Below are 14,065 nucleotides of genomic sequence, written 5' to 3'. Positions count from 1 at the left end.
CTAGTTTTTTTCATGTAGATACACTTTCAGCAAATATAGATTTGAAGTTTGATGCCTTAAATCCTGCGTTTTGTTTTTGCACTTCTTAAAACACCACATACATACTACCAAAACACAAACAACCACCAACTATAATTATCATCTAGTTTATGACAATAATAATTTTTGTGTATTGTCATTTACTGGATTTCCTCAGACACAACCTTTATCTGGAATATTGTGGGTCTGTGGTTCAGGCCCTGATATAGTAGTTATGGAAAAAAATGTTTCTTCCTTACTCTATGTGGTTATATGATTTATGACTTACGTTCTGCAATTAATATCTTGTGTTTTGTCTTACATCTGTTTTATGTATTTGACATTTCACCTAGATTGTTCAATGGTTGTCTCTGCTTGATGGACTCTAGCTTCAGACTCAGACGCCGTAGTCAGATGATGCAGGTGTGAGAATGTAAACATCACACACACGGCAACAGGGATGAGGTGGTGCATGCAATTTAATTAGGCTAGACAAATATTCCACCGTAGTCAGACAGAGGGGTTAAAAGGCGAAAGCAACTTGAGGATTTCGGGCTCTTGGCATGACAACTTCGTGGTGTATGTACTGATCTCCCCAGCTGGTTTTTGGTTTGTTGATGTGCACTGTCAACATCCATGTTTTTTATTTGCTTTCCCAATTGCTTTTAATTTCCTTATTTTTTTAAATAAATCACACAAAAGACAACTCCCTCGTCAAGCCTCTTTATGGAAAAAATCCATCACATAGTCAAGCAGTAAATATTGTTTTTTTTACACAGTTAAATGGCTTTATTAAAAAATGTAAAATTAACCAAAATTTTTATTAGGTTAGTAAAATATTTTCAGTCCAGTTTTAAATGTACATAACATGGACAGATCATAATTTGATATGGTTGTAAACATTAATGCAGTCTCTGGTGGCAGATAAAATGTCTTTTTATTTTATATAACCACACTATTCACCTTTAAAATAAGTGCTGTGCTTGTTGTGGTGCTCTTTACATTAGCTTCTCTGCACTGGCTGCCTGTAAAATGTAGGATAAATTTTAAAATTCTCCTACTCACCTACAAAGTACTCAATGATAAAGCTCCTTCTTATCTTAAAGACCTCATAGTTCCTTATGCTCACAGCAGAACGCTTTGTTCTCAGAGCCCTGGGCTACTTGTGGTTCCTAGAGTCTTTAAATGTAGAACAGAAGACAGGGCTTTTAGCTACAAAGCTCCTCTCCTCTGGAACCAGCTCCCTCTTCAGGTTCGAGAAGCTGACACACTCTCCACCTTTAGGATTAGGCTTAAAACCTTCCTTTTTGATAAAGCTTATAGTTAGAGATGGTTCAGGTCACTGGCAATTATTGTTAGTCACAGGAACCATCTCTTAGTTAAGCTGCAATAGACATAGACTGCTGGGGGACTTAATTTATACACTGAGCTCCTCTGTTTCCTTCTACCTCCTCTGTCCAATAACCTCCCATCATTGTCCCATGTTTAACTAACCTTGTCTCTTTCTCTCCAGTAGTTGTGCTTCTCTCCTCTCTCTCTCTCTCTCCCTCTCTGTCCTCACCTACAGGTATCATTGGACTCAAAGTTTGGTGTCTGTGATGGGCAGCTGCGGATCCAACCATCCTGCCTGCATCCAGTCCCTGGTCCTACCATCCTGCCTGTGCTCTGTTGTTGCTTGTTGTTGCTTGTTGCTGTTGCTGTGCTTTTCTCTCTCTCTATCCTCTCACCCCAACCGGTCGAGGCACATGGCCGCCCACATCCAGCCTGGTTCTGCTGGAGGTTTCTTCCTCGTTAGAGAGGGAGTTTTTCCTCTCCACTGTTGCTGTCAATTAAATGCTTGCTGTATGTGGGATTTGTTGGGTTTAGTTGTGTGAGGTTTTAAACCTTACTTTGTAAAGTGCCTTGAAATAACTTTGTTGTGATTTGGCGCTATATAAATAAAATTGAATTGAATTGAATTGAAAATTGAATTCCCTCTGTCTGTCCCCTCACCCCAAACCAGGGGTCTGTAACCCTGGTCCTGGAGAGTCACTGTCCTGCTAGTTTTCCAACTCTCCCTGCCCCAGCTGATACTGAGCATCCACCAGGTGTTTATCCAAGCAGCAGCTAACTGACACCTGAACAAGGTAATCAGCAGAAAGACTTGGAAAAACAGCAGGACACTGGCTCTCAAGGACCAGGGTTGCAGACCCCTGCTCCAGCAAATCCAGGTGGGTGGCCATCTACCTCTACCATGTGCTGGAGTTTAGAGAGGGAGTTTTTCCTCTCCACTGTTGCTGTGAAATTATAATTACAATTAAAGGTGTATATTGCTGTATGTGGGATTTGCTGTATTTAGTAGCGTATGGTCTTAAACCTTACCTTGTAAAGTGCCTTGAGATAACTTTGTTGTGATTTAGTAATATATAAATAAAATTGAATTGAATGGAATTGGAGATTTCTGAGGAAAGTTTTGCATAAAACCGATCGGTTCTGAACAGTTCCGATCGGTTTTATAAAGCCTCCCTCCGTCATGTCTGCAGACAGGTTGTCGATAAAAAATAATCCAGATTTCAGCTGTTTCTGTTTCCTAATCGATATATCATACATTACTGTCAGTAATTCAGATAAAACAACAAACAAACAGAGATGTGACGTAATTTTGAACAAGTAAGCTTTCCTATACTCCTTGTTTTGTTTTAATCTCTGTCCTGTATAGACCGGAAGCCTGTTTTGTGTGGCGTCACTTCCGGCCAGTGAGACTGCGCTCGATGTCAGGCGATGGACGCTCAAAAGGTGAGAACCGGGTCGATCAATAGTATTTCATAAAAAAAAACAAGTATTAGCGCGACACACACTAAGGATTCGGCGCTGGAGTTTGGTTTCGGAGGGTGGAGGACGCCTCGCTGGTCGTGAGCTGCTCGTTAGCTTCTGTCCTCTGATCAGCGTCTGTCGCTCTGTCACAGTGTCAAGTCCACCTGCCTCCGCCTCTTCCTATTTTTCCGCCAGTTTTAATGAAGATGTGTCTTTAAATGCACGTGATGTAGATCAGGAATTTAAAAGCAAGAAGTGGAACTGGTCTCATACAAATCACAGTCAATGTGAATATTTGAAGTGCCTTAAAATTTGGATGACTGTTTAATATCCAATAATTGGTTCCTAGCCATGACATTAAAGGCTCTGGGAAAGCCACTATTCTGTGTGAGTGGACCCGTAACCATGTAGTTGCCACCTTCTCTTTAGCTTTTAATATACCCTTTATCTGTAATGCTACACTGAAGGTTTTTCTTTTTCAGGAAGCTCTACGCAGGATCATCAGCACATTGGCCAATAAAAATGAAGAACTTCAAAACTTCCTGGGAACTGTTGATAGGACAATAATAGGACTTCAGGTGAGCATCTGATGAACTGGAAGTGTAAAAATTCAGTTGTCACTGTAGGGATAAACATGACCTAGATACAAATAAGCATGAACAGGAACAACTTGATGAATCAAACTGACTACTGTAGGAGAAAGTATAGAACCATATGGGTTAGGATTACAGAGCTGTTATTCCTCAGGGGTTTTGTGGCAAGAATATTTTCCAGTAACAGACAGTAAACAGTTCATAGAAATTCAGGAATTTTACATAGAGTCCTATTTCACTCCCTATTGGCTTTTAAGGTTTGAAGGATCAAAGGTATCAAATTTATTAAACAAATGTTGAGCCCAGGTTCAGAATTAACTGTTTATATCTTTAAAAATGTTGCACACATGAGCAGTCAGAAGCCACACAGTTCATCCCTTTGATGGTTTGACAAAAACTCTGTCGTTTATTCAATTCAATTTTAAATATATAGCGCCAAATCACACCAAAGTATCTCAAGCCACTTGAGACAACTAAATTCTGACAAATCTCATATTGGTGGCTCAGTTGGTAGAGTCTTGGTTTGGGGAGCAGAAGGTCGCTAGTTTAAAGCCCCACCAGAGCTGTCCTTGAGTAAGACACCTCACACTAGCTCCCCAGGTTCCGCACTGTGGCTGCCCACTGCTCCCCTCAGCGGATCGGTAAAAATGCAGAGAGTAATTTCCCCATTGTGGGAAATATAGGAAAATAAAGTTCAATTATATTATTTTACAGCAAGCCTTTAATTATGATTTGACAGCAACAGTGGAGAGGAAAAATCTTCCTCTCTAATGAGGAAGAAACGTCCAGCAGAACCAGGCTGGATGTGGGCGGCCATCTGCCCACATCAGAGTGTGGGGAAAGAGACAGGAGGAACTAAGTCCCCCAGCAGCTTATCTAAGAGATGGTTCCTGTGACTAACAGTCATTGCCAGTGACCTGAACCATCTTTAAAGATGGGCTTTATCAAAAAGGAAGGTTTTAAGCCTGATATTAAAGGTGGTGAGTGTGTCGGCCCTTGAGGACCAGGATTGACCACCCCTGCCTGGCCTAGAGTCTAGGCCCTAGACCAGGGGTGGCCAACCCTGGTCCTTGAAAGCCACAGTCCTGCTGGTTTTCCCACACTTTCTGCTGATTACCTTGATCAGGTGTGTCAGTTAACTGTTGATTGACTGAACACATCTGGTCAAGGCAATCAGTATTAGCTGGAGCTGCCCTAGACTCTGGTTTCCATCACAGTCCTATTAAAATGTTTATTTTAGAAAAAATAAATCTCTCTCCGTAGGACCCAAAGAATTAGGCTCTCAAATATTCCTCAGACATTCTAACATTATTGAAGACTTTCCCAGAATTACAACAACAGAAGTTCTGAGTACGGAACCAGCATATTTACAGCAGGGCACTTGACCAACATAATGCAGCCATTTTCCTGTACTTGTCACCAGTCCTAACTTTATCCAATCAGGATGAGTCATGTAAGGTGACGTCAGAGTTGGAGTTGGAGATGGAAAAGCTAAGCTCTGCCCTGGAGGAGAAGGGGGTGGAGCTACGCGAAGCTATCGTAGAAGAAACACAGCGTAAGAAGCTGGAGCTGCAGGTAAAAATAAATAATTATTATAATAATTATTATTAATATAAAAATTAATATAATCACTTCTATTACCAATAAACAGTTTTTGTATTCAGACATTTTCCATCCCTAAATTCAAAAATTAAAATTTCCTTCTTGTAATTTCTGACTCATACACTTTATTCTGATTTTACACTCGTACATTTTATTCTCATACTTACAGTATGTTTTGTTGCACACTGTGCTTAAATAAAATTAGCATTTGTTTTCAAGCGCTTGTTACATAAAGGAATTATTCCGATTTTAAGTGTTCTATTGCCAAACTGTGTGACAATGTCTGACATTGTATATTTAAATATTTTTCTTTTGAAGCTTGACATAATGAATTGCATATATTCAAACCTTTAGAAGCAGCTGTCGGATGGAAAATTTGCTTTATTGTCTTGTGAAGAACTCCTTGAGTTTGCAAATCAAACACTGAGCATCAGTAATGAAGAAGAATTCCTGAAGGTAAAGAACAAATTAATCCTCGACTTTTAATTTGAAATTATCACAATAAAGGGCCCTAACATAACAACGATAAATACTTCTTTGTCTCAGGCAGCAAAAGAAATTAAAGAGAGGTATGTACAGTTTTCAAGCACTTTTAAATATCCAGTGAGTTGATGTTTTGGCCTTGAAAATAACTTTCATTTTGGAAATGGTAGCACTGTTTTTCTAAAAAATGTACTCCAACAAGTTTCCCACAGTTGGTATTCTATCCTATTGTTCTTAAAATATTTTGTCTTTTGCTCTTCTTGTTGCTTTATGTATTTCTTTGTTTTTGTTTGCAACATGTCTAATTCACAATAACTGAATTTAAAAGTTATCCAGATTTAAACTAATTTTAATTAAGTTGAATTTTTTTAAATTAATCAAAAACTCAGCATTATTTACATGAACTCCATCTCCTAAAAATAACCCGCATGGATTATAGCACTAAAAGCCTCCCATATAGTTCCTACCCCAAACCCTCTGACATTAACATTTAAACATTGGAACCCTCTTCACTCCCGCTTACAGAGTAACTATGGCTCCAGCTTTTAGACTGACAACTCGTCCAGCGGTGTCTGAGAGCATGGCAAAGTATTCTGTGGATTTCAGCATGGAGAGGTCAGCACTACAGAGACTTCACTTCTTGTTAGGTAATTTGTTTTTCTGGGCTTTATATGCTTTAACATTTATTTCAGAATCAAAATGTGGAGCAATTATGCTTTTAGTTGTGACTTGCATAAAATTCCAGTTGAAGTGACCATTGGAATGTTTTCATAGTTAACATTTTGTCCCAAATCACATTTATTTTTCATCATTTACGTCTTTGTTTTCATGTTTTGTCAGTAAACCGTTTGTTGTTTTTAACCCTTTTTTTAAGTTTGTCATTGTTAACAAAATTGTCAAACCTTCTAATTATTAATTTTAATTATGTTTTTTTTCTGTAACTCTTAAGTGCATAACTTGGGCTTCATAGGTATACATGGTTTTCATGGGGACATATTTAGGCTCAGCAAAATTTCCCATGGCTACTAAGCCTGTAGTGATGCTTTTGTGTCTTACAGTTCCCAAAGCTCCAGAGATTGACATTTCCAGCTGCATTGTCTGTGACAACATAATCTCTTTTACTTGGCAACCATCTAATGATGCAGCCTGTGCCACCAGTCGGCCAACTGAATGCTATGATGTTGAATACCAGAAAACTGATGTCAATGGCTGGCAGAAACCTGCAGGTGAAACCCCATGGGAAAAAATTTGTGACATCACAGATACAAAGGTCACCATTTCAGGTGAGAGCATCAGTGACTTTAGTGTGTGACTAACAAATACATTAAATAGGAATTTAGTGAAATTATTTACAAAGGGCCAAAATGTAGAGAAAAACACATTGGCAGTTAGTAGTAGGGTTATTGATTCTGTATGATGATAGAACCGATCTTAAATTTAAATTTTTTTATATAGCACCAAATCACAACAAAGCAATTTATAAGGACCTTACACAACTAAACCCAACAAATCCCACGTACAGCAAGCCTTTAGAGAAGAAAAAAATCCCTCTGTAACGAGGAAAAAACCTCCAGCAGAACCAGGCTAAATATGGGTGGCCATCTGCCTCCACCAGTTGGAGAGGGAGAGAGGGAGAGAGGGAGGGAGAGAGAGAGAGAGAGAGAGAGAAAACAAGCAACAACAGAGCACGTTTGAATTTTGAGTAGTTGATCTGATTCGTTTGGTTCCAAAGACATATATAGCTGAGAATCATCTGCATAGCAAACACAATTTATAGTATGTTTTCCAATAATGTTACCTAGAGGACACATGTACTGTATAGACTGAACTGTATTGGACCACCCCACAGAACCTTATGGTACTACAAAGTGAGATAAATTCTGAAAGTGGGTTTGTCAGATCAAATGCTTTTGAAGGTCAAAAATCATTGGTGTCTTTGTGTGTCTCAGGTCTGAAATTTGATACTTGTTTTACGGTTGTCCGGGTTCGAGCAAAGAACAAAATGGCTGCTGGAGAGTTTTCTGAACCTGTCACCATAGAAACCAGAGGTAAACACATAAGCAGATGGATGAATATGATAAGAGTGAGATGCTGAGTAGACAGTTTGAATATTGAAATCTTAAATGTGATCCATGATTTTCACAGTGTACCACATCTGATTTTCACATAACAAACTGCTGCTTGTTCAGGTTAAAGGGTTTTCTTTTATTTATTTTTTTTATTGCAGCATATAACTTCAGCTTTGATGCGACAACGGCACATGTTGATTTGAAGGTTCAAGGTGACACAGTGACTTGGGAGCCTCAAGGAGTTAAAAGTCATGACCCCCGATTGAAAGGGAAGGAGAATAAAAGCAGGTGAGGTGAATTGTTGAGTTGGAATCGGTGTGTATGTGCCAACAGAATGTGTTTATTGTCACAGGAATGACTGAGAAGAGATTTAAATTAGGGGTAAATAGACCTGCGGCCTCATGTACAAAGACTTGCATAGATTTCCTACTGAAGTTTGCATACATTCAAATCCAGAAAAATGTAGAAAAAAATTTGAATTCATCAACCTCTACTAACCATGGATCTGCATGTTTCCTTCATACATCCCAATCATCGTAGAATTGAATGCAGATCATTGAGTAGCAGACTCCTCCCGTGACACGCCTCTATATAAATACATTAATTCATTTAAATATGAACTGCGTCTGCGCAGTGCACAGTCTGACCGTGTGTGCAGGTGTGAATGCTGCAGGATCTGCCAGTAGCGAAAATAAAAAACTAAGTGGTCTGACATAAATATGGACATTATATGACATAAGCGAAACTACCAAAATATCACCAAAACAGGTGGAGGTAAAGGAGAAGACGAATTGACCCCTTGACTCGGTGTTCAGCAAATAGTAGGAAGTTTGTACATTAAACCACCAATTATTGATTTTTGGAGGCACACAGGTTTTGTGCACAACCAGGATTATTATTAGGGCCATTAAATTCCTTACTGTTTAAGAAGTTACCGATCAGGCTCCTCTAACACAGGGATGTCAAATTGCGGTCCTCATGGGCCGGTGTCCCCGCTGGTTTACCAACTCTCTCTGCTGATTACATTGAACAGGTGTGTCAGTTGGCTCACACACCTCATCAAGGTAATCAGCAGGCTCTGGGGAAGGGAGAGTTGGAAAACCGACAAGGGACTGGTTTGAATTTAACAGCCCTGCTGTAACATATCCTCCAACACGACAAGAGTCATTATTATGACTCTATTATTATGTGTTTTGCACCATTTTGCACATGTTTTTATATCCTCTCATCTAATTGCACACACGTGGCTGTACAATAATTTTTATAATTTTTTCGTTATTTTGGATAATGATCGTTTTCACATGATTAACAACTTCTCAGATTTATTTGATGTTGTTGGTGACAGTCTGTAAACAACAACAGACCAACAGTTGTATAAAAATACTTACCCCAGCCAGAGTGCTTCCATAAATCTATGCACATTTCAACAGTTTCGTAATCATTGATACATCTAAACATTTGCGTAGATAAGGACCTATGCTATGACTTTGAGTACGTAGCCTTTGTACGTGAGGCCCCTGGAGCCCAAGAACAGTTAGTAAATAAGGATAGGGTTTAACTTACAGATGTAACAACAGCAACCTGCAGCAGCAACATGTTCTATCCTGACACTTTCTATTTTAACTTTGAATTATTTCTCTGCTGCTGTTTGTTCGTTTTTGACCTGTTTGTCCTTCTTCAGTCTCCGTACATCGCGTCTCCCACCTGCCCAGGTACAAACTGTTGCTTAGCCACCGCCGTTCACCTATCACCTTTTTCATGAGCCATTACATCCCTGCTGACGTCACATCTGGGTTTACTTATAATAGAAAATATATTTTCTTATTTAATTTTGTAAATATTTTTTGTAATAAGGAAAAGGGTGAACTTTTAATAGTAATGTGACTATGATCAAAACAATGATTCACTGTTGGCTATAATAAAATATTTAGTTTTTCTTTGGTTGCAGTAGTTTGTAGGGTTTTTTTCACACTTCACATCTTTTCTGCTGCATTGACATTGCTTTCGCACGACGTCTTTGACTGTTTCATGTGCTTGGTTTGTAGTTCAATGTATTTTACAGTCTCCTGGGATGTATTTCGTATTGTTTCAGCAGCAGAAGTGCCACACCATCTCCAAACAAGACGGCAGCAATTCGAGCTGGACGTGACCGGTTCAGTGGGGAGTCGTACACAGTACTGGGTACGTCAGTCATTACACCCCACAAGGACTTATATGCAGCTTTTATTGCATATTAATAAATAAGAACTAAAAGCATTGTACCAGGTTTTGTTAACTTATCTTCTTATAGAGATAACTTATCTCTATAATTAAAAATGTTGTCCCCTTGTGAGACATATCCCCACCAATCCAAGCTACATTAAAAACGCTGTTTTTGTACTGACCAAAGCAAATGTTTTTTTTTTCAGCCATTGTCAGTCACAGTGTTGTGCAGCTTTAGATAAATGTTCAGACCCTAATTTAAATGTTTATCAAATGTTATGTATGTTAGTCTGTATCTAATTTAAACCCAAGTTGTGTATATTTGTTTTGTTTACATCTGTTACCTTTGCTATGCTTTGGAGACATTTTGGCAGCTAATGGTATCCAACTTCTCTGGTTTTCAATTTTTGGTTATATTGTTTCCTAGGTGACCAGGATATGATTGGTGGATGTCATTACTGGGAAGTCCGCCCCCTGGCTGACTGGAAGTCTTTAACTGTGGGAGTAGCTTATCGGGCCAGCCTTGGCCGCTTTGATCAATTAGGGAAGAGTTCTGGTTCGTGGTGTTTGCATGCCAGCCAATGGCTGCAGAGCTCACTTGCCGCAAAGCACAACAATCGATCTAAAGCACTTGACTTTTTGATTCCTCAGCGAATTGGAATCTGCTGTGACTATGATAATGGTAAAATAAAATATTTTAAATTTTCTGAAAAAAATAATTTGGGTTGCATGGCATCACCCTGTTATTGTTATTAATAGTATGAGTAGTGATAGTACTAGTAGTATTAGGTTCTGTAATTTGTTACCGGTAAGTCACAGATTTGGTTTTTATGGTTCTATTTGTGTTTCAGGTGATTTACTGTTTATTGACATTGACCGTCTTCGTCTTCTTCACTCTTTCAAAGCAAAGTTTAACCAGCCGCTTGTACCTGCCTTCACTGTAAGTACTACAGTCATAGTGCATGGCCATTCATGGGGGTCTGCATAATTATTCAAATAGTTTAGTGTGTTAAGTTCTGTAATTGTTGATAAAATTATGATATTTTAAAATACTTATATTGTGATATAGTGATATCAACCAAGCTCATTTTTTTTATTTTGGAGTTTTGCAGTATTCTTAGTAATGTGTTGTCATATTTTACTGAACTTCCTGCAGTAACACTGTTTGTTCTCTGGGTTCCAGGTTTGGTACGGTGGTGTCTCCATAGCGACAGGTCTACAGGTTCCAAGCTTCATGGAGAACTTCCTGTCAAGGACGCAAAGCTTGACTAACCTATTGCAATAAACCTACATTTTGATGAATTGTGTAATTAATTAAATTCTATTAGCAATAGTTGTATTTATTACATTTTTGTTTAATATTACTGTCACATAGTTGTGAACTTGAAATATGAAGGTAATTGTAAGATGTTATATATAGATTATATTTAGGCACTTTGTGGAATTCACACCTATACTTTGAGTAAATTGATATAGAAGTAATCTTTGACCTATGCTTTGATTGAGTTTCTGTTTTATTTGACTAAATTGCAGTTGATATTTATTTTGACCATGTAAAGCATGAAAGATTCATTTAGCATATAATTACCAATATGTTCACAGACCATCTGACTCAGATGGTCTGTGTCTGTGTAGATGAACAAAATCTGTGACTGGCACAGAGTTTATAGCAGCTAGTTTTGTGTGTGATGTGATTTTGATTTGCTGTGATGTCATCAATACACAGTCGACAATAATTTCAGAGTGTGTGGTTGCAGTCTTTGGAACAAGGTACTGTAGTGGCTCTACATCTACTGCAGAACCTTGGGCAATATCAAGAAATTAATGTAACCTTATGTCAGATTTGATAGTTATTTTGGATTATCTGCATGATGTTTTACAGAACCAAATTGTCTTTTGCTTACTGTAAATCATTTTAATTGAATTCAATGGAATAACGAAAGTGAGTGTTTTACAAATGGGAATTATTGAACTTTTAAAAAAGAAAACTTTCTTCTCCAGTTTACTTATGAAGTTAATGTTATGCTTGTCTTTTGAGATCCCTAAAGAATGTGCAGATCTTTCAGCCGTTATAGACCTAGTACAGTATATGACCCTGTGTGTCTTGGGACTAATTTTTACTTACGTGTGTATGTTTCTTTTTAAAATGAAAGGTTCTGAGTGTGTTGAGTTTAATTTCATCAATTGTGGACAATTTCACATGGATGTTTAACTATGAACATACCATCATCTATGAAAACTGAACAACTGACACTTCATCTGTATCCAACATCAGAGGGAGGTATTTCAACTCTAAATGGCTTTTATTGTATTTTTTTATAGTGCTCCATGTGATGTTAGTCTAAAAAACTTCTTTTGTTTCAGCTTTTTTGCTAAATGTAAAAATGAGATGTTTCTTTGTAGGTTTCATTAAGAATTAGGGTGTGAAAAGTTCTGCTTACCACATCCTCCTTCTGTGGTGTGACGGCTGATTTCGTTGTTGATGTGTTCTCGACCCACAGCAAATGTTCTACTACTGTGGTTGTGTTATTTTGTAAAAGAAAGTCATGATAGTGTTTCCTTGACAGGGCATTTAGGAGAAACAAGCGCTCACATACCCACTCTCCCATGCTATTATGCTTAGTAGGAGCCTGTGCAGGGAGAGGTGGAAAACCATCAGTTTGACACCCCTGCTTTAAATGAGTACATGAATGAAGACAAAGAAAATATGTGATTATGTTAAGTGACTGTGGGTGCTACAATAAGCCAATAAAAGGTTGTAAAAATGTAAACCAAGAATTCTACTAATTTCAACTGAAATGTTTTAAGAGGTCCGAAATTAAATTTGATGTGACTGCATGTGAGCGTGCTGAACTATGAAATTGGTTAATGAGTCATTTCATTTGCATTTGAATGAAAGGATGAAAACTGAAAATAGTCCTAAAAAAGGTTATTTTGAAATGAAAGCCCAAAGGTTAGGGAAAGAAAAAAGGATTTTTTCCGCCTGGAACTGATGACAGAATTCTGTGCACAGGCTGTTAGCGCATTGTATAGAGTCTAGCTATTTTCCAGTGGGGCCCAGAAACAAATAAGTGGATACAGTAATGTTTAAAATAATAACTGTGCAATATGACTGTCGTGTTCAAATGTCACAGTCCATCTTAGCACCACCCACCAGAGAGGTTCAAGTGAGCAAACCAAGCACTCCCTCCAAGATACTCAGGCCTGCTATAATAAAAACCCCAGACACCTGTGGATCTGTTTTTTTTAGACTGCAACAAACAGTGCAGGAGGAAGCAATCCAGCTCCAGGTTTGACCCAAAGACGCCACTGGTATTATGAAACTGACATGTAAAAGTATTGTAAAAATAAGGATAAGTTGAGAACTGTTAAGAGAAGCACTTTATATATAGTAATATGTTTGTTCCATTAGTTGAGCATTAAACAATTTAACTAAAATGTGTTTAAAGCTTAAAATATTAATTTTGTTATTAACTTTGGTTTGAAACTAAGCATATTGTGCTTATTTTTCTTTAAGGTTATCAACCTATTCAGCTATGCTATTCATCTAATCATCTTTTCAACCATCCACCTGTTCAGTACTTTGCTGATGATGGAAATAAACTATGAAGAACATGAATGAGTTGTTCCGAGCGTCCTTTGGAGTGAACCTGAACATTTCAAGTTGGGTTGAGCTGGATAAGATGCGATAACTTGACAGTTGATAACCACCGTGTGACAGTGGAACCCAAAGCTGATGAGGGCAGAAGACCACCTGTTGACGCTGGAAAGCTACTGAAGCATAAATAAAAAATAACACTCTCCAAACATGGCTGAAGAGGCTTTTGGGAAAACATTAAAACAACTAAAGCGGGAAAGAACCGTGGCTAAGAATGCTTTTGCCAAACAAGCCAACCTTCTAAGCAGAAATGCCCGAAGTATGGCAGAAATTGAACTGCGGGAGGAGTTCAAGAAGCTCACTCTGGAAGCCAGGAATGTCAGTGAGGCGATTGATGATTACAGAGCCGGACTACTAGCAGAAATGGACATCACAGATGAAGTTGAGCTTGACAAGCAGCAGGAAGCTGAGCTGGAGAGAACCATGACTGACTGTGATTCAAGACTTGAAGGTGTAAGGAGAGTCGTCCAATCCAACCTCTGGTCAAGATATGGTCATGAAGAGATAAATGTTGCAATTGAGGAAGCTGAAAAAGCTTGTGATAGTATCAACGCAATTCCAGTCACTGCTGTGAATAAGGATGGATATGATGCACGACTGACTCTTGTGGAGAAACTGGTCCAAGGTGCAATTTGCAGCCTAGCAGT

The 14,065-nt window shown here is 38.4% G+C and overlaps 2 protein-coding genes across 7 annotated transcripts in view; one reads left to right on the top strand and one right to left on the bottom strand.

The window, feature by feature from the left end:
* The window catches only part of LOC129604957 (uncharacterized), a 56,605-nt gene that overhangs the window by 34,101 nt on the left and 8,439 nt on the right, over positions 1-14,065 (bottom strand). The window lies entirely within an intron of this gene.
* fsd1l (fibronectin type III and SPRY domain containing 1-like) lies at positions 124-12,621 on the top strand. Of its 6 annotated transcripts, none has more exons than XM_029168267.3 (13): positions 124-2,793; positions 3,294-3,389; positions 4,848-4,979; positions 5,361-5,462; positions 5,553-5,575; positions 6,015-6,136; positions 6,548-6,772; positions 7,439-7,537; positions 7,717-7,846; positions 9,651-9,739; positions 10,188-10,442; positions 10,612-10,700; positions 10,944-12,621. In XM_029168267.3, exons 1-13 carry the CDS (start codon positions 2,779-2,781, stop codon positions 11,043-11,045), a joined length of 1,479 nt encoding a protein of 492 aa, XP_029024100.1. In that variant the 5' UTR covers positions 124-2,778; the 3' UTR covers positions 11,046-12,621. The 6 variants fall into 6 exon arrangements, with proteins under 6 accessions (XP_029024100.1, XP_055369625.1, XP_055369624.1 ...); XM_055513650.1 differs by lacking the exon at positions 124-2,793 and adding an exon at positions 2,898-3,198 and having other exon boundaries at positions 10,188-10,258; positions 10,666-10,700; XM_055513649.1 differs by lacking the exon at positions 124-2,793 and adding an exon at positions 2,900-3,198 and having other exon boundaries at positions 10,188-10,258.

Source organism: Betta splendens, chromosome 12 (assembly GCF_900634795.4).
Source record: "Betta splendens chromosome 12, fBetSpl5.4, whole genome shotgun sequence".
NCBI classification, from domain to species: domain Eukaryota; kingdom Metazoa; phylum Chordata; class Actinopteri; order Anabantiformes; family Osphronemidae; genus Betta; species Betta splendens.
The sequence above is the reverse complement of the archived record's forward strand: the minus strand, read 5'-3'. Positions and strand labels throughout refer to the sequence as shown.